At 40.5% G+C, this 21,532-nt stretch overlaps 1 protein-coding gene across 11 annotated transcripts in view; it reads right to left on the bottom strand.

Annotated features, from left to right (window-relative positions):
* ptprt (protein tyrosine phosphatase receptor type T) overlaps positions 1 to 21,532 on the bottom strand; it is a 651,792-nt gene that overhangs the window by 499,765 nt on the left and 130,495 nt on the right. For all 11 annotated transcript variants that reach the window (XM_028812019.2, XM_051932510.1, XM_051932511.1 and 8 more), the window contains exon 2: positions 11,988 to 12,113. In XM_028812019.2, the coding sequence (XP_028667852.1) occupies positions 11,988 to 12,113 (126 nt within the window). The remainder of the gene's footprint in view (positions 1 to 11,987; positions 12,114 to 21,532) is intronic.

The following is a 21,532-nucleotide window of genomic DNA, read 5'->3' as shown; positions in this document are numbered from 1 at the left end:
TGCTTATGAACATTGTGTCACTAATCTGTGGCCTGCCTTTCAGCCTCGTGAGTTAAGCTCACTACCCATGCTGACGTGTGTCCTCATACTAATGTAGGTTTTCCTCTATCTCCAAGGCCTCTCAGGGCCTGTCCCTGTGCTGTGACAATTTTTCTTCCTTGCCAACAGGATGAGCCATCACAGTATGTAAACTGTACCTTGGACAAAGATAGATTAGCAATGTTAAAGCATACAAAGTGCCATACTTGCTTTCTGACCACACTCCAAAAAGGTTCATCATATTGCACTATATTGAGTTTTAATTAAGCACTGAAGATTTAGGCACCCTGACATGAATTACTGCAATCTTCTAAAGACTGAAGCTGGCAAATGTCATATTATTCATATTACATTGCTCCCATTTTGGAACACTTTCCTTCACCTCATTTATATACATTTAATTTCCTTTCACGTTTAAAATGTTAGTTCTAAATTAACAACAAGAAACCCAACACACATGAGAATTTCTATTGGGGTGGCGCGTCATTTTCAACCGATCGTGGGGCTTTGGGAGGGACAGATGTGGAACTCTAGGGATCCCTAGCTGAATCAACCCAAGGGATCAATGGAGAGACAGATGTCACAGTTAAGTTGATATATAAGTAAAATGTATTATTATTATTAATATTATCATTATGAGAATTTCAGTGAACAGGTTGTATACACATTTAAGTTTCTTCTGGGATAGTTGCAGTTCTCATGATCATGTAGACACAGCACAGGGATTTTTGGAGAGCATTTTGCACAACCAACAAATTTATTGCTATGCACACAGAAATGCACAAATTCCAAAAGAAATGTCACTCACATTTAAAACGCCTCAGATGGATTTCTGGAGCAGGAAAAAAAAAGCAGCACAAAGAGTCCATAAACACAGCTGCTGTACTGCTGTGAAGCACAGATGGCCATGTACCCTGCAGGATAGAAGTAGTAGGTTGCTCCCAAAATTTAAGCTATAGCTGCTTTTGCATGGAGCGTAAGTCACAGCTGCTCTCTGACGTTATTGACTCAGGGTGCCGCCAACTTAACTCTGCATGTTTCTGTCCAGTTCAGGCTCATCGGTCTACTTAAGATGAGGTTTTTGATAGATAATCCACTTAATTATTGTCTGAGCCCAAGCACAGCACACAGTGCAAAGCAGATGCCAAAATGTCACTCTCCACTTTGGAAATGCAACCCTAATGTCAGATTCCCAGATCTGCAGTAGTAGGCCAATGCATTACACATTCCAAATAAATATTCTTATTCTCCGCAAATGACCATCCCATATCACTCTTTAGAGCAGCAATATCTCTAAATGATGATTCACATACTCAGTTTAAGACTTGCTAGTAAAGAGCCTTGAACTTTATATCTGTTAGTATGTGTTGGGTATCTCCAAATCCCATCCGGCAACACAATTGACAGCTTAGACTTCCCTGAATGACCTTTAGCATGACTAAAGTCTGACCAGATCACCTCAGTAGAACGTTAGCCTCTCTGTAAGGAGACCATACCTCAATTACCCTTTGTATCACTTTAGCGTGGCTGACAATCCTAAATGTCCTCCAGCCTCATTATATAGAGCCAAGACCTCTCTAAATGACGCTTAGCATACTAGGTTGAGATTTCCCATCGGTCTTTTAATCTCTCTGTAAATAGCCTAGAACTAAATGAGCTTTAGTACGATTTTAGAGAGCCCTAATATCCTTACATGACATCCAGAATCAATACAGAGGGTCTAGACATCCCTAAATGGCCTTTAACAATCCCAAATTGATGAGCACTCTCTCCCTAAGTAGCACAGACCTGAATGACCTTAAATATCCCTTTAAATTAATCTCGTGCATCATTACACAGCACATAGACTTCCCTAAATGACCCTTAGATTCTTCAATCCCAACCTCTCCCTCTGTAAATAACCTAGAACTAAATGAGCTTTAGTATCCTTTATAGGGAGCCCTGATACCCCTAAATGAGATCCAGTCTCATTATCAAGACTTCCCAAATGACCTTTAGCTTTACTACACATCATCCAGCTCTCCCAAATTGATCATCACTCTCACAACAAGCAGCAAAGACCTTAACGGTCTTAATTATCCCTTTCAGAGAGTTGTGGGATCCAAAACTGACCCCTGGTATCACAATACAGAACCCAGACTTCCCTAAATGACCTTATGCCAACTCCGTCCAGATCTACCATATGGTCACCACTCTCATTGTAAATAACTGAGGACTAAATGACCCTCAAATATTGAAAAAGAAAACAGTATGTATGAAACAGAAAGCTGAACTCAATTTAAAATTCTGTAATTTTGTGACTCAAGTGAAAAAAAAATGTGTTCCCAAGTTTACTGGAACATTAAATCTGCAAATTAAATGAGGGGTTGATATTCAACAAAAATTGTAACATCTTTGTTTATAAATGAAACAGATGGCCTAAATTCATTACATAGACCACTGAATTAGTATTCATTTCCACATATTTATTCCTGGTCTCTAGTGTAAAGTTGGGTGGCATGGTGGTGCAGTGGTTACAGCTGCTGTCTCCCAGTTTCACAGTCCTGGGTTTTGAATCCTGGCATCATCTGTGCAGAGTTTGCAGGTTCTCTCAGTGTTTCTATGGATTCTTTCCAGGTACTTTAGTTTTCCTCCAAAATCCCAAAGATGTGTGTCTTAGGCCAATTGATGACTCTGAATTGGTCAGGTGTGGCAAAGTGTGCCCATCACCTACTGTATAATTTGTAAAAGCTTTGTACCCAACGCTGTCATGCTAGGCCCTGGCTGGCTGGCTGGCTGGATGGATGGCTGGATGGATGGATGGATGGAAGTTTTAGACAGAAGGAAAAAAATGAGTACAGCTGCTTGTCATTGAAGAGAACACCCAGCAAAAATGTTGTGCTGGCATGATATGTAACTTTACGTAAAGTATGAAAATATGGATAGCAATCACAGAAACCTGACTAAATATACTGTAAGAGATGAGGGTGTGTGTGATGGTCATGGATTCACTTAACTGTATGTACAAGATACAAAAGATCAAAAAGGTGGATTGGAGAGACTACAGTCTTAAAAATGCAGGTTCTTTAATAGAACTTTATGGTTCTTTACTGGGTTGTGTGGCTCCTCGTAGATCTATTGCTTGAGCAAGCACAATTTCATTCTGGGATGGGCTCTTTACATGTGAAGTTGGTTCTTTATGCTTAGAAAAAGTTCCTAATATGCAGAAAAAGCTAAAATCTTTTAACATATGGTAGATTACCTATAAGGAGAAAATCTGAATTTAGCCTGTGTTATTGTATGCAGCGAGAGTCTTTTTAAAATATGGCCCATTGGTATTTCACAAAGCTGTTGCCATCTATTCATTGTTATTTACAGTATGGATCCTATTCCTGGTGTGGCGGAAGTGCCGCACGAGCACCCGGAAGCACTCCGGATGTCCCTGGTTTTCCTTCTGCCAGCACCTCCTGGTGTGGTGGAAGTGCTGACTTCCAGGGCTTCTCAGGCATCTGGGGCCCCCTGGCGGTGACCACGGGCCCCTATAGGGTTGTGCTTCCATGCTCTGTTCCCGTGGTCACCATACAAACCAGGGCGGCTGCCCTCTCGTGGTCCGGAGGAGGCGTAGTCCCTCTCCCGGGGACTGCCAGGGGAAGACTATGCTGAATGCCCACGGTTTTTCCCCAGTGCCTAAACAAAATGGCATGGTGGAATAAGCCAGATAGTCTCCATTCTATTCAGCAATATGTCCACCTGCACCAGCACAGCCATCTCTTTGGACAACTTCTTCACTAGCCTGGAGATAGTGTGATACCTCAGGATAAGAACTCCAGGGACATGGGGACAGTCTGGGACAACAGAATAGGCAATTGCCTAAGTCACTGGATTGGGTTAGTCCAGACTTTAATACATTTGTAACATTTGAAAGAAAGCAAGAAAAATGTTCCATAAATAAAAACTGTGCCTAAATAAATGTTGTATTAATTTTATAGGTTTTTTTTTCTTATATTTTATTTATATACACTTTCGTAATTTTTTTTTTTCTGGAAAGGTGAGGAACCGTATATGGTATGATCTTGATTTGCAACATAAAAATGAAAAAAAAGTCACAATAGTCAAAAAGTCTTGTGATATCCTCCCATAACACTCTAGGGTCGACATTTTGAATTTCCAAGTATTTCAATAAGTCCCAATTGAGAACCACAATTCAAGTTAACTTACACATTTATGGGAAGTGTAAAAAAATCAGAATATTCAGAGCATTCAGAAAGAGAACACGGACAAGGGGAGACACAAACTCTCAAGTGAGAGCACCCAACCCAAGCCCATACCCCATAGGTGTGATGCAGCAGCATTCTCTGTTGTGCTACCATCTCAGTCTCATTGGCATAATCTGTCTTCACAAAATGAAGTTGATGACAGAGCAGAAAATGATACTAATGCCTTTAAAATGAAACTTAACACTTAATAAGTTAGATTTAATTTAAACTACTCTCTTTGTTATGGTTGCAGTTTAACATCTTTATTTAAGCAACATCCTCATATAAAAATTTTTAACTATGGACAGCAGATTGCAAGTAGAGTCTAATGTGACGTCTTCCTCTGGCTTAAGGAAAACAGAACTCCATTAGGGTTCCAAAGCAGAAGTTCAAGTGGCTTTTACGATCTCAAAAAAATAAGCATGGAGTTTTACCATGCTGCATCTATGAACAAATGAAGTGATTATTTATGGTAAATAAGTAAATACTGTACATCGATAGTCAGAACCAGTTATGAGATATTATGGACTGTCAAAAATGATAAATCATTTAGCTGGAGGACTACGTTTTTGCTCAGCCCTCATACCACTAGAGTGGGTATAACTTTATGATGAAAAGCTGAGGTACATTTCGTCCTAATTGAGTATAAAAATCTTTATCTGATGAACCTTCTCAAAAGATTTAGTTTTTGAATTTTTTATTCTTGTTGATATTATTTTTTCACCTTTTATTTTGTGTCTGTGACATTATCAAATGACACCATTTTGTGCCCTCTTCTACGCAGTGGTGTGCTGGGGAGGCAGCATAAAGAAGAGGAGACGCCTCACGCCTGGACAAACTGGTGAGGAAGGCAGGCTCTAATGTAGGCATGGAGCTGGACAGTTTGACATCTGTGGCAGAGCGACGGGCACTGAGCAGGCTCCTGTCAATCATGGAGAATCCACTGCATCCACTGAACAGTATCATCTCCAGACAGAGGAGCAGCTTCAGCAACAGACTGCTGTCACTGTCCTGCTCCACTGACAGACTGAGGAGATCGTTCCTCCCCCACACTATGCGACTCTTCAATTCCACCCAGGTGGGTGGGGGGGGGGGGGGGGGGGGGGTAAATGTTAACATTATACAAAGTTTTTGTCTGTTTAACCTGCATTTTTATCACTCTTTAATTTAATATTGTTTTTATCAGTATGCTGCTGCTGGAGTATGTGAATTTCCCCTTGGGATTAATAAAGTATCTATCTATCTATCTATCTATCTATCTATCTATCTATCTATCTATCTATCTATCTATCTATCTATCTATCTATCTATCTATCTATCTATCATATAGTGCATTTCTATCTATCTATCTATCTATCTATCTATCTATCTATCTATCTATCTATCTATCTATCTATCTATCTATCTATCTATCTATCTATCTATCATATAGTGCATTTCTATCTATCTATCTATCTATCTATCTATCTATCTATCTATCTATCTATCTATCTATCTATCTATCTATCTATCTATCTATCTATCTATCTATCTATCAAATTGATGCCACTCATGCATCATCATAGGGGCATAGTCAAGTAGTCAAGGAGGCCATCTTTAAAACAACAATGTGTTTACAAAAAATTTCAACAGAAGGAAAGACTCATCAGAAAGCAACAGCATCATATTGAGTTGCTTTATTTCTGTTTTCATTTTTGACTTTGACCTTTTGGCATAGGCCCTGATTATGAGTTTAAGTTGTACCGTTGTGATGAATTCTGGTTTTACAGAATACAAAACAGAAGTTGTGGGAATGGGATGTCTTCACTGGAGCAGTCATCATCGGCATCATAGTATAAATGCAGAGTGACAAAATGTTTATAATATATTTAAAACTCCAATAGAAAAACATGAATAAAAACCATCCATCATGACATCTCGCCTTCTTCACAAAACTCCAGTTGCAAAGCTATTATGGTTATGGTGTCGTTTTTGAGTGCCAAATACTCAAAGAATTTTGTAAAAATTGAGTCAGCACATCAAAACTGACTGGTACAGCATGGTTATACAAGTTAGACAATGTACTCATGGCATAACATTTAGGTGTGTTCAGTATCTACATTAATTTGTAGCGGTGCTACATGATTAACATCGTCATGAATTTATTTTGTACTGAGTCCCGTCTTTCGTAGCGTTGTCCTGTTTACATGGTCTTTGTGTGTCTATGTAAATATGCTACCCTGGGAAACAAAGGGGAGAGGATAACACCGTTGAACTGTGGTACCTCATGATAATTGGTCCTGTCAATCCTATCATTTGCATTCGGGACATTCACTATTTAAACAGGAGGTCAAAAAGAAGGAAAAAAGAAAATCCTGTTCTACTATACTGCCAGTTCATTGCAGAGCCAGGAGAAAGCAGCGTTCCAGATCATTACACCATTTTCTACCTGCCACTTTCAACGCCTGACAACTTTATCTTTGCACTGCAAAACCCTGGGGTTCTGAACTACACCGATGTACCGAGGATAAGCACGGTAAGACTGTTTCTTGTTGTTTGGGGAGAGGAGCAAGCCATCGTTTTCATCCATATAATTGCTGTAGGACACTTTTTTCCAGCTGAACCAGGTTCACAAATATTACCCATTTTCCGTTTAATCCTCTCGACTTTTATGTGCGTTTCGTGTTTTCTGTGTGTCTCATTGATTTCATATTCAGTGTGGGGTCAAGGGAGGGTTTGTGTTGTATATTAACTTTTTGCTGCACCTTTTTATTATTTCTTTCCGCCGGTCACTTTTGGGGTTGAGTGTTATGTCGGGGCTGATTTGGGTTTGATATATATATATATATATATACGTGTTGTGTACTCTGCATTATTTGACAGTAAATTATTTCAACCATTCTATGATCTGCTTCTCGCAACTGAAAGAGGGCACCGTGGTGGATGTTAGCCGACTTGCTGACCAACCACAAGTGTTACCTGTTAGATAACCACCCATACAATCAGATTGTGACACAGACTACGAATGCCGTGAATGTAATTACCCTGATCTACATGCTGTCAAATAAACCAACCACACGCCGTGGCGCAACGTTAGGGGCATCGCCTCTAGCGCTGACGTCCGAGGTTCGATTCCCAAGAGGGAGTGCAGTGAGTGTGTATGCCTGATGAGCCCAGAATTAGGGCGAAACACGTGTCGCGTACTCTTTGCATTATTTGACAGTAAATTATATCAACCATATATATATACAGTATATATATATATATATATATATATATATATATATATATATATATATATATATGTATGTATGTATATATACATATACTGTATATATATATATATATATTTTTGTATGTATGTATGTATATATATATATATATATATATATATATATATATATATATATATATATATATATATATATATATATATAATATATATATATATATTCACGGCATTCGAAGTCTGTGTCACAATCTGATTGTATGGGTGGTTACCTACCAGGTAACGCTTGTGGTTGGCCAGCAATCTGCTAACATCCGCCACGGTGCCCTCAGTTTGTGAGGAGCAGATCATAGAATGGTTGAAATAGTTTACTGTCAAATAAATGCAGAGTATGCGACACGTGTTTCACCCTCATTATGGGCTCATCAGGCGTACAATATTGTCAAACACTTGGGGGCGCTGTTGCCCCTTTTAACTCAACTTAGACACTCAGGACACAGGGTAAAAGCAATGAGAAGTATTTTAATGCTTCTTCTTCTCCTACAGTGCCTCCAAAGAACCAGAGCCACAATAACCACAATTAATAAACACAATAATATAATATTCTTCTCCTCCACACCTCCCAGCAAGCTCTGTCCTCCACCTCCCAACTCCGGCTCGCTTGCTGGGTCTCCAACAGTCCTTTATATAGTGCCTGACCCGGAAATGCTTCTGTTCTTCATTCCACATGACTTGCTAGCACTTCTGGGTCAGATGGAGAATCCCAATTATTTAATCAGCCTGGAAGTACTTTGGGAATATGAGATACTGCCACACTACAGTGAAGCTGCCATCTAGCATTTTGGGGGAGGTAGTGTCCTGGGGCCGGCCACCCGCCACAATATATATATATTTTCATAGCATTCGTAGTCTGAATCACAATCTGATTGTATGGGTGGTTGGTCTGCAAGTCGGCAAACATCCACCACGGTGCCTTCTCAGTTGTGAGAAGCAGATCATAGATGTAATTACCCCGATCTCCAGGCTGTCAAATAAACGAACCACACGCCATGGCGCAACATAAAGAGGCTTCGCCGCCGACGTCCGAGGTTCGATCCTCGAGAGGGGTGCAGTGAGTGTGTACGCCTGATGATCCCAGAATTAGGGCGAAACACGTGTTGCATACTCTTTGCATTATTTGACAGTAAACTATGCAACATTCTATGATCTGCTTCTTGCAACTGAGAGGGCACCGTGGCGGATGTTATCTAGTAGGTAACCACCCATACAATCAGATTGTGATTAAGACTACAAATGCCATGAATATAATTACCCCGATCTACATGCTGTCAAATAAACGAACCACACTCTGTGGTGCAATGTTAAGAGGCTTCACCTCTGACGCTGACGTCCGAGGTTTGATACCCGAGAGGGGTACAGTAAGTGTGTACGCCTGATGAGCCCAAATGAGGGCAAAACATGTGTCGCATACTCTTTGCTATATATATAGTTTGAAGTTTGTTCATTTCTTTTTTATTAATACTTTGTGAGCCCATCCCCACCCCTGGGTGCACCATGCGCCACACGCCAGCCGCTTTGCGTCTCTGCCACTCACGATGTTGGGGGGGGGCGCTCAATGCAAGCTAAGGAGATATGGATGGATCACCAGCTGTCCTTTGGTCTCACTGCTTTGTCTTGTGGGACATTAAAGTGTCTCTCGCAGGACGTCCGGGCTGACTATTACTTTCCTTATTTTCTGAATTTGCACATAGATTATTATTGTTCTCTTGTGCATCCTTTTTTGCCTACTTTTGTCTGCAAGGTTTTCATGTCTCTTTTCGACGTGCTGCTCATTCTTCTTTACTTAGTCATTCACGTGCCACCTAGAACGTAGAACATTTTTAAGAGCTGGGAGCACATGAAGTGTGTCTGCCAAATGCATTCCAACAACTGCGAAATTAAATGTTTGCAAACTTGTTTTAAATTGTTTGTAAGTAGGGCGTGATGTGTAAAAGTCACCGTCTCACGGGTCTTGCTTCCTAAGGTTGTAATGTCTAGTCTCGCGTGACGTCAAAGTGTCTTTCCAAGATGATCACGTCTCGACCCAAGATTTTTTTATATAATAGATGGATATGTTCACTTTATTATTGTGCATATTGTTTGTTTTTTGGCTTATTTTTGATTGTTAGTTAGGAAAGTTTATTTGGAAGAAGTACTGCTTGCCGGTCTAACATTTTCAGCTTTCCAGGCCACGGGTCTTGTTGGTGTAGCTTCCAGTTAGGGAGAGTGAGTCGGCCATTACAAATTGATGTGAAAGTTGGAGCATTTCAAATATTTAGTTCCTTCATCCAAGAGTCAGTTATCACATTTTTGTTTCTTAAGTATTTTTACAACAATGAATCATATTCTAAAATAACGGTGATAATACAGTAGATAGACTGCAATTTGCATTTAGATTTTATTTATCACATATGCACACATAGGGGTATACAGTGACATCTCCAGATTGCAGTTCGGTGCTTTACAATAAAATTTAAAAGTACATTAAAAGTAAATGTTAAATATTGAAAAGGTGCAGATTAAACAAAATTAAATATTTAGAACTGTGTAACTCATACACATTAGAGGTATAATAATTTTAAAATATTTATTAAATAATACTAGGGTGCTCCATCCCATGCTCGCTTCGCATGCGTACCCCCGGGGCGGGCATGCAAACCCCTGGCTGGGTGTCGGGGTGCTCCTCTGTTAGATAAATCAATTGTATTTAAAGAGATGGTATATAGAAGAGTATGCAAGGCATTTGAGGAAGAGGGTTTGGTGCTTAGTTATTATAGATCAGATAGACAGATAACAGATAGACAGACATATATGGCATTCACAATGGGTGCTTCTCGCATTATAGGCAAACACACCTAAAGACAGAGATCTCAGAAATTTGAGACAGGTTTTCCCTGGCTTAAAGTATGCTTGGAAAAGAGTTGAATTAGCTGAGCCGTGTCAACCGTGTTAACAGATTTAAGGTAAAATTGACTCAAAGTAGTACTTCTAACATTCTGCTACACATTTGTTTAACACACCCTGATCAAATTTAAATAATGTGTTCAGAGAAAAAAGATGTTCTCCCTGCTGACAATAATCCAGAAATAATACAGAACAGAAATATTTGAAAGTGCATGCAGGAACAGTCATGAGATATCTGTAGAAGCGGGCAGAAGGAGTCAGGGATATCTCGAGGAATGATCGTGAGATCAGGAATTTAAAAACAGTTCCACCAACAACTCTAAACTGACTACTCTTCTCACTCACCCTTGAAAAATCACAGCCTCAAATTCATTTGGGTTCTTTACTTTTTAGGAGTAAATACATCACAGTATCTTCATGTTAGAAGACAGAGAGCACAGGGTGTAACTCAGGCTGGAAGAAGCATACAAGATGTGCTACAAAATGCTGAGTGCATTCATAACTCATTATCAGTCTTTTCAAATGGATGAGTAGTATGATCAGTTTTGCAATTTTTGATTAATCCAACTCACATTTCACTCCGTACATTCACAAGGCTCCACTGAAACAACTTCTTAAGACACACTAGTTCATATTAGAAACATACGGTGTAGCTCAGCAGGCCATCCTCCAAAGTCTGCATTCTAGAAACATGAAGTAGCTCCTCTCATGCACAATTTCATAAGTTTACACCAAAATGTTTTAAGCGACTGGCACTGAAGAGATACCGGGGGATGCAGTCATCAAAGGTCCCTGAGTGCCTGGCTACTGGAAATGCAAAGAAGGAAGATGAGACCATCATCTCTAGTTGAGATATTTAATTAATAGGAAATTAGGTATCTAACTGGATACAAGGCCCCAATGTCTAAGTGACCTGATTCAGTTTAAAAGCAAAAAAATGTTCAATTCCATCGTCCCAGTACATCCATCCATTATCCAACCCGTTACATCCTAACACAGGATTACGGGAGTCTGCTGGAGCCAATCCCAGCCAACACAGGCTGCAAGGCAGGAACAAACCCCGGGCAGGGTGCCAGCCCACCACAGGGCACACACACACCCACACACCAAGCACAATTTAGGATCACCAATCCACCTAACCTGCATGTCTTTGGACTGTGGGAGGAACCCCATGCAGACACAGGGAGAACATGCAAACTCCACGCAGTGAAGCGAACCCAGGTCTCCTTACTGCGAGGCAGCAGCGCTACCACTGCGCCACCGTGCTGCCAGTACAGATTACTGTAATTTATATAGCAATGATGCCTTTCAATAGCATACTTTGGCATACAGCTTCCTCACACATATAATTTCTTATGATTATCACTTTATTTTCTCCACCATGTTATCAAAATTTGACTGGAGGCTTCATGTTGTTATTTTTTTTTTAGGCCACCACAACAATATGCTTATGACACAGATAAAGCATGCCCTTCGGTCACATTGCCATTGATGTGCCAGACAACTGGAGCTAGGCCACTGAGCTGCAGCTTTTGATTTAAACCACAAATGGTAAGCCTTACCTGTTGGCACTGCAGCGTCCATTGACGGCTTTTCCCATGTGTTAATTTGCTCCCACGCAAATCCATTGGTCCCCAGGGCCACGCTGTACCCACAACTGCTGTAATGCTCTTCAAATGAGCAGCCGCCTGCAGAAAAGACAGAGACACACTTGAATATGTCAACACGATTATCCTAGCAATCTACTTCAATACTTTGTCTCCACTAAATGATGATTTTTCCAGTACATTACAGATAACACTGGCCTGGGGCAATGGATTAAAGATCTGCTTTTTGTATTTTATCCGAGTAATCCTGTACCATAATTGCCAGAACCATTTTGAACACTTCAATCACTGGCCTTTCTTTAAGGAGAGGCGACTGACACTGGAGTTTGGAAAGGCTGCTCACAATATGGCCTGCTCCTCTTGAACAGTTATTACTGCATCCTTTTGTATAGAAAATTGGTTTCTATTTTTGTGGCTCTTTTTCAGGACTCTGTTCCTTTGATGAAGAGTCAGTAAAGCAGATTACATCTGAATGAGTGATCATTAGAGTCTAAGAGAAGACCCGAATGACTGCTAGGCCACGTGCCAACTCCCTGCTGTGCCAGGTCACTCTGTGGCCAGGACAACTTTTAGTCTGGCATGAAACCATCCTCTGCATGTAAGATCTGAGTCCCCATTTTTTATGAGGGCTATCAGGGCACTACACAGATGTGAAGACCTTGCAGACGTCAAACCAGTCAGGTAACCTTCTTCTTGTAAAGATAAAGACATAATATGAAGTGTATTTTGCACAGCTGATGTATTGGCTCTAGCAGAGGATTGATAGCACGTTTAAGATTTGTCTTAATATGAAAAGCTTTACCTTTTACTGTGTGTGTCACTCCCTTGGCTGTCTCGTGACTGTCATGTCCTGAGTGTAGGCCAAGGAAGAGAACGTAGGATCAGTCAAGTGTCAGAGAAAAGCCGGCAGTTAACCTGCCAGTCATTTCTCAGTTATCACATACAAACAATAGAATAATTCATTACATTTATATAGCGCTTTTCTCAGTACTCAAAGCGCTATCCACACAGGGAGGAACCGGGAAGCGAACTCACAATCTTCCACAGTCTCTATACTGCAAAGCAGCAGCACTACCACTGCGCCACATGTGAGGATTATAGATAATAGAATTACACCTTTATTCAAACTTCAAGTTATTTCAAACAAAAGACAGAGAAGAACAGAAGAAGAAAATGACCACATATTATACAGAAAAACAAAAGGGATAAAGTACAGAGAATTAAACCACAAGGTGAATAGAGGTATATTCACTATTGTTCGGAAAGCCGTGTGTTTTCAAAGCTATTACACCTAAAGTATGGCTTCAGTGTTTGTGAAGGAAAATAAATAAAACAGTGTAAACCTGACCATAGTGGTATGGTGGTGCAGTAGTTATGGACTTGTTTGAGGCCTTTGCGGTATCTCTTGTATTTTTGTGAGTCTTTGGCCACACAGTTCAGTTTTCCTCAAACATCCTAAAGATGAGCCGGTTAGGTTGATTCGTCCTGCCTTTGGAATTGTGCCCTGTGGCAGCCTGGGACTAACACTCAGCCTGGTGTTGGTACAACACCTGCCATTTATTCACTGCTGCAAGGACAGACTCTGGCTGACTGTGATGCTGTATTGGATTAAACAGATATAAAACAGGCAATGTTTAGGCAAAGAACAACTCATGTGGGAAAGGTCAACTGTGAGATACCAAATAGGGTCCATATAAAGGGGGTCTTGTCTCTGATGCTGTTCACCTCTCTACCAAAATGAATGGGAGGGTCTCATTAATTTGTCCATGTATGGTAAACAAAACTGAGACATTCTATGTGGTGCCATTCACCCAGTGACGTGCGGTGAGGTTCATAGCTGGTGAGGCACTGACTCCGTCAGAGTCAGATTTACAAATATATGAACCCAATAGAGCAACTTATTCACAATTCAATCGATAGCATGCACAAATTCACTACTGGTTATGTTTCATATCTCATCAGCATTTCTTCACACACAGATAGGTAAGCTGCATATTTGGCTAAGAAAGAACGATAAATTTATAGCGGTGACAGAAAGCAGAGAGAGTGCATTTAATCTGCACCCTCCACATGTTCTAAACTTGCAATTCCACAATTCATACTCATTCAGTACAAATGAAAGTATTGAGTGATATACAAAAAAAATGGATTTCAATTTTGACTTTAATTGAAATATTTAGTTGTTTTTAAAAGCTTTTCATTCTGACGCTTTTCAACAAAAGCATAACAAGAAAAACAAAAGAATATTTTATTTAAGGTCAAAATTTTGTTTTTACATATTCTCATAGTCTCATCCCATTTTTATAAAATTGAAAACCATTTATGGTCTTATCTTTATTTGCAAATGAATTCCATGTACCTATCCTTCTCCATGAAAATCTCAGTCACTTTCTTGTAAAAGTCCTCCTTACTTTCCTTTAGTTTTAACAATCTTAACCTTCCATTTTGGCAGTCAGTCGGATCAAAAAATAAAAATAAACAGACCGCTGAGTGCACTTGACTTTCTGATATCACTAACTTATTGGCGCCTCTGAGTAGAAAAACAGCAGCAACGAGCACCTGCTGGGCTCATATGCGCCCCCTTCGGTGTTTCACGGTATTGTCTGCCTCACCTTGTGCCTTTTCACTGCGGTTTTATGTCCGATTAGCAAGACTAAATATGTCACACACATTCATTAAAGATATTAACTAGACTGGAAAGTCAGGGTGTATTGGCGACATACAGAGAGACAGCAACAGACACGCGCCGATTGCATGCATCAACCCCGTGTGTGAGGGAGAGCGCAGTCCGAGGTGAGGTGAGGCTCCACCAATTCAGCAATTTTGACTATAAAAATGTTGAAAATTATTGGAATCATACATAAAACAAAAATATAGAACAGACCAGTGAACACATTTCTTTTATGTTATCATTATTAGTTTTTTTTGTTACTTTTCATTATGACAGGTGAGGCAGAGTCCTGCTTTCACCATGTCTATTATAACAGCTAAGGATCTGGGCTGGTAACTCAAATTTTGCCCGCTCAAATTCCAGCAGTGACAGAAGAAATGCTACTCCGTTGGGTCCTTTAGCAAAGGCCCTTAACCTGCAATTGCTCCAGGGGTGCTGTACAAATTGCGGTCCCTGTGCTCTGACCCTAAAAAGTCTGAGTAAATTGGGGTATGCGAAAAATTAATTCTGTATACAAGAAATTGTAAATGGCTAATAAAATACGTTATCATTATCATGTGCCCTTGTGGCAGCATTCCAAGGTTTGGTGCAAACACAAAAACATTATCTCATTGTATCAATTGAATTCACCTCTATCGTAACGATATAGCACATCAATAATAGGAAGTGTGGTGCACTGATTCAGACTGTGGGTTCAAATCCCGCAACTGACACTGTATGACCATGAGTAAGCCACTTTAACTGTCTGTGTTCAAACTGGATAAACAAATAAATAAACGAAGAAAAATAATATGTTGTATCTATCAAATGTAGTCTCCTTGAATCATAAGTAATACTGTATTATAAAAATAATAATGGACAGAACAGTGATGTGGTGAACAGCCCTAACCATGGTGGAAATCCTTGGGGCACATTCAGTCGGCGTAGAGTTTGCCCTGTATGAGTGTTTGTGTTATGTCAAACTGTGACTTTAAGCTGGCCTCGTGTGAGCGTAGGTGAAGGATTAACAGCTTGTCCCTGGTTGGTTGTTGTTGTTTTTAGTGCACAACCAGGTAAAGGGATAGCACAAAGACTGAATGGACAGGGAGTGTGCCACTTTCCAGTACTCTGCACCTACCAGCAAAGCAGTCCAATTCTGTTAATATTTAATAGGTTATTATTTATGAAGGAATAATATTCTATTGCAACACATCCATTCATTCTTCTTCATTTCTGAACTCAAAAAATACAATTTACTGCCATGGAGGAGCATAGCACATGTTCTTCAAATGTCCAGAGTTTATTCCTACTTGGCCACACCTTGTCATTACATAGATTGGCAGCATGCACTACATTGATATAGATCATTGCTGCACCCACCAAACAACAAACCACCTCGGGATCCCCAAATAGGACCCGAACGCTGCCGTATAACAGGTGACACCTCAACACCACAGTAGTCTGAATGGAGTGGAAGTCATTACATAGACTCCGGAAGTCCCTGATCTTGATCCTGAAGTAGGGAAAAAAATGAATGGACTGATATGCATATGCTTAAAAAAATAAAAATGACCAAAAAATAAGTCTTAAGTTTTTTTCTAAATTAATTTTGCATTTTAAGTATTCGCATATTCAAAAGCTTCCTTTAACCATTTATGCAGTGATAGCCTGCAAGAAGCCGGAGCCCACTGTGGCAGCAGCAGGCATAAGTTACACGCTGCATTAGAACACAATGGCTGTCCATCAATCACTGGGCACACTTACAGTATGCAGAGCAACACTCAGGCTGAGGTGCTTCAGATTGCCACAGCATCTCTTCTGAATAAGGGAAGAAACCAAAGCAGTGAGAGGAAGCCCACATAAATGGAGTGGGTAGGAGTTAAGGGTACAAAGATTTCACCAGAGCCAGTAATTAAATGTTATATATTTTGAAGAACCAAGATAACCTGGTGCGACAACATGGCACTTGTTGTATATAATACTAGCCAACCCGTGGCATAGCATACGCCGCATAATTATGTATTGATGGGTGAACACTTCCTGAAAGACACAGTTGTCCAAATGGGATTGGTTTTGAGGATACAACTGTAGGTGAATGAAAAGATGTAACTCTGGAGAGGGCAACATACAATACAGCGTTTTACACACTGCATACAGCGATTCACATCGAAGCATAGACACTGCTAAGACCATGGAATACCCCTCGCAAACTGTTTTACACGCTGCATACAGCGATTCACATCTGTGACAAACAAATTGTTTTACACGCTGCATACAGCGATTCACTTCCGCGACAAATATGATTCTTCTTAGATGGTGCTGGCGCGTCCACCCTCGCTCTCGAAGCATACACGCTGCCTGGTCATGTGCCCGCTCGCAAGAGCAACTAACAGAGACCTGCCCACCAACTGTAAGACCATGGGATACCCCTCGCAAACTGTTCTACACGCTGCATACAGAAATTTACATCTGCAACAAACAAACTGTTTTACATGCTGCATACAGCGATTCACATCCGCGACATGATTTTTCTTAGATGGTCCTGTCACGTCCACCCTCGCACTCGAAGCATACACACTGCCTGGTCATGTGCCCAGTCGCAAGAGCAACTGACAGAGACCCGCCCACCAACTCTAACACCATGGGATACCCCTCGGAAACTGTTTTACACGCCGCATACAGCGATTCACATCCGTGACAAACATGCCTCTTCTTAGATAGTCCTGCCGCGTCCATCCTCGTTCTCGAAGCATACACACCGCCTGGTCATGTGCCCGCTCGCAAGAGAAACTCACGGAGACCCGCCCACCAACTCTAAGACCATGGCGTGTAAAACAGTTTGCGATGGTGGACGCGGTCGTGCGTCATAACCGAAAAGAATACAGTGGAATCTCGGTTCACGACCATAATTCGTTCCAAAACTTTGGTCGTAAACCGATTTGGTCGTGAACCAAAGCAATTTCTCCCATAGGATTGTATGTAAATACAATTAATCAGTTCCAGACTGTACGAACTGTATGTAAATATATATTTTAAGTTTTTAAGCACAAATATAGTTAATTAAACCATAGAATGCACAGTGTAATAGTAAACTAAATGTAAAAACATTGAAAAACACTGAGAAAACCTTGAACAACAGAGAAAACTAACACTGCAATAGTTTGCGCTATAGCGCTACCAACCGCTGGCTAAAAACACTTTTTTTAATGAGTTTTAAGCATAGGGAAAAAAATGAACATTTGAAAAAATCCGTAATTTAATAAACCACCAAGAAAAGTAACATTGCAACAATGCACACTATGAACCGATCGCTGTAAACAGAAGTGAAAACAAAATCAAACCCAGTGCATTCTTTAACTGCCTTCCTACCTTATGCGTCTGGCTCTCTCTCGCGCTGCCTGTGTGTGTGCGTCTGTCTCTCTCTGGTACTGCCTTTGTGTGAACCAAGGTTCCACTGAGGTTGACTAATGAAAAGTCAACGTGGCTCAGAGGTGCATGTGGAGTCTAGCAGAGATGAACATGAATGACGCCCGGTGTTGTGAGTTGCTGCGTCTGAGTTGTTGGGCGTGGCTCTGCAAGTTGTCATCATATCCAATGGTCTTCGAGTTGGTGGGCGTGGCTGTCTTGAGTGCTTTCCATGGGTGGCTGCTTGTCGGCGGCTTAGTGAATTATATATATAGATAGTGCAGCGCTCTGAAACTCTGAAACTGAAAGTACCAATCAAAGGTCTGGACACACCCAGATATTTCCACTATTTTTGAAGTGATACATTTTTAATGAGATACCATTTAAATGATTTTAAAATATAGCCAAGCCAAAACTAGTGTGGGTGGCACAGCAGCTCAGTGGTAGCGCTGCTGCCTTGCGGTACGGAGAGCAGAGTTTGTGTTTCAGGTTTTGCCTGCGTGGAGTCAGTATGGATTTCCTCCCATGGTCCAAAGACATGCAGATGAGGTGAATTGGCAACGCTAAATTGTCCCGAGTGTGTGTCTTTACCTTATGATGGACTGGCCCCCTGTTTAGGGTTTGCTCCTGCCTTGTGCCCTATGCTAGCTCGGATAGACTTACTCCCTGCTGAGACCCTAGTCTGGATTAGGCAGGTTGGAAAATGAGATGATATTACTAATAGCTTCTACTGCTAGAAAGGACTGATTTTTAAATTATTATTCACATATGGTTAGAAACCCTCTTTTTAGTAGCCACCCCTTAAAGTGTGCTAATGGTCACCTCTCTTAGCTTCTCCTTAATTAGTCATTTGTAAATTGTAATTGGTTATTATTATTTATGTTAGGTAGAATGCCCAGAGGGGACTGGGCGGTCTCGTGGCCTGGAACCCCTACAGATTTTATTTTTTTCTCTAGCTTTCTGGAGTTTTTTTTTTTTGTATTTTCTGTCCACCCTGGCCATTGGACCTTACTCCTTTTCTATGTTAACTAATGTTGTCTTATTTTACTTTCTTATTTTGTCTTTTATTTTTCTTTTCTTCATTATGTAAAGCACTTTGAGCTACTTTTTGTATGAAAATGTGCTATATAAATAAATGTTGTTGTTGTTGTTGTATTAGAGAAACCTTTGCACCAGTGAAACCTGTTACTCTGTTCACTTGGGTGGCGAGGTACTGGCATTCCTAAAGTTCAGTTCCTGGTTTAAAAATGGCCGAAATGAAACGGCTTTCTCAAGAAACATATCTATTTTTCTTTTTTTGCAGAATCAAGATTATTCCATGAGACAATTTGACAAGAAACTGAAGATTTCATGCAATGGTGTCTGTTATTGTCTTGTGAGAAGAGGTCAAACAAGATCTAACCAAGAGAGAAAAAGAAGGTGGAGACCCAGATGCACAACTGCATATGAGGAGAAGGCCATCAGCCAGCAATTTGAGAAACAAATGCCTTAAAGGTCCTCAGTTGGCTTCTTCCATAAATACACGGCAAATTCCAGAGTCATCTGCAACAGAGAAAAAGCTCTGGAATAATGACCATAATATGCTTTTCCAGTCATCTTCCATCCAATGTCCATGTTCTTTTGCCCATTTTAATCTTTTCTTTTTATTTGCCACATTTTCACAAATAGCCTTTTCTATGGTCATCATGCTGGAATTGTCCTTTCTTTGTTGAAGATAACACTGGCATATTTGTCGTGTATTTAAAGAAGCATCCAACTGAGGACCTGTAAGGCATTTGTTTCTCAAACTACAGACTCAGATGTCCTTATTCTCTTAGGCAGTTGTTCATCTGGGCCTTCCAATTCTTTTTCTAGGCTGGTCAGTTCCAGTTTGCCCCCTTCTTACAAAACATTAGTGGACATCTTTGTATAAAATCTTGTTTTTTTGCAATCTGCCATAAGAAATAGTCTTCATTCTGCTAAAAAACACACACAATAGATAGACATGTTACCTGAGAAAGTCATTTTAATTTGACCGCCTTTAAACCCAGAACTAAACTTTAAGTGAACAACAGAACAGGTTTCAGTAGTGCTAATGCAATTTCACTATTACAAAGGTTTCTCTAATAACCAATTCACATTTACACATGTCTACTTAACAATAAATAAGTGAGTTCAAAATTAAGACACTGAAGGAAAAGCTCCTGAAAATGGGGATTTGCAGTACTACGTAAATGATAATAAATTAAAAATCAGTCACTTCAAGCAGCAGTAGCCATTAGAAACACTAGTAATGACTTGGCTATATGTTCAAATCAATTTAATGATATCTTGATAAAAAAGGTATACATTTCTATCAAAAACGTGAAACTTCCTGGGTGTGCCCAGACCTTTGACATGAAGTATACAGTGATCCCTCGCTATATCACGCTTTGCCTTTCGCAGCTTCACTCCATCGCGGATTTTATATGTAAGTATATTTAAATATATATCGCGGATTTTTTGCTGGTTCGCGGATTTCTGCGGACAATGGGTTTTTTAATTTCTGGTACATGCTTCCTCAGTTGGTTTGACCAGTTGATTTCATACAAGGGACGCTATTGGCAGATGGCTGAGAAGCTAGATTGCTTACTTTTCTCTCTGTCTTGCGCTGACTTTCTCTGATCCTGATGTAGGGGGATTGAGCAGGGGGGCTGTTCGCACACCTAGACGATACGGACGCTCGTCTAAAAATGCTGAAAGATTATCTTCACGTTGCTACCTTCTGTGCAGCTGCTTAGTGAAGCGACATGCTGCACGGTGCTTCGCATACTTAAAAGCTCGAAGGGCACGTATTGATTTTTGCATGTTTGTTTTTCTCTCTCTCTCTCTCTCTCTCCCTGCTCCTGACGGAGGGGGTGTGAGCTGCCGCCTTCAACAGCTTTGTGCCGCGGTGCTTCGCATACATAAAAGCCAAACAGCCCTATTGATTTGTTTGCTAGAGATTGTTTTCTCTATCTATGTGACATTCTGTGCTCCTGACACGCACTCCTTTGAAGAGGAAGATATGTTTGCATTCTTTTAATTGTTAGACAGAACTGTCATCTCTGTCTTGTCATGGAGCACAGTTTAAACTTTTGAAAAAGAGACAAATGTTTGTTTGCAGTGTTTGAATAACGTTCCTGTCTCTCTACAACCTCCTGTGTTTCTGCGCAAATCTGTCACCCAAGCATGACAATATAAAAATAACCATATAAACATATGGTTTCTACTTCGCGGATTTTCTTATTTTGCGGGTGGCTCTGGAACGCAACCCCCGCAATGGAGGAGGGATTACTGTTTACAGAAACACTGTATCCATTTCATATAAACAATTCAAGTTTTAATTAACCACTGGCATTTTTGATGTAGGGGTGGCACAGTGGCGCAGTGGGTAGCACTGCTGCCTCGCAGTTAGGAGACCCGGGTATGCTTCCTGGGTCCTACC

Source organism: Erpetoichthys calabaricus, chromosome 10 (genome assembly GCF_900747795.2).
Source record: "Erpetoichthys calabaricus chromosome 10, fErpCal1.3, whole genome shotgun sequence".
In the NCBI taxonomy this organism is placed as follows: domain Eukaryota; kingdom Metazoa; phylum Chordata; class Cladistia; order Polypteriformes; family Polypteridae; genus Erpetoichthys; species Erpetoichthys calabaricus.
The sequence above is the reverse complement of the archived record's forward strand: the minus strand, read 5'-3'. Positions and strand labels throughout refer to the sequence as shown.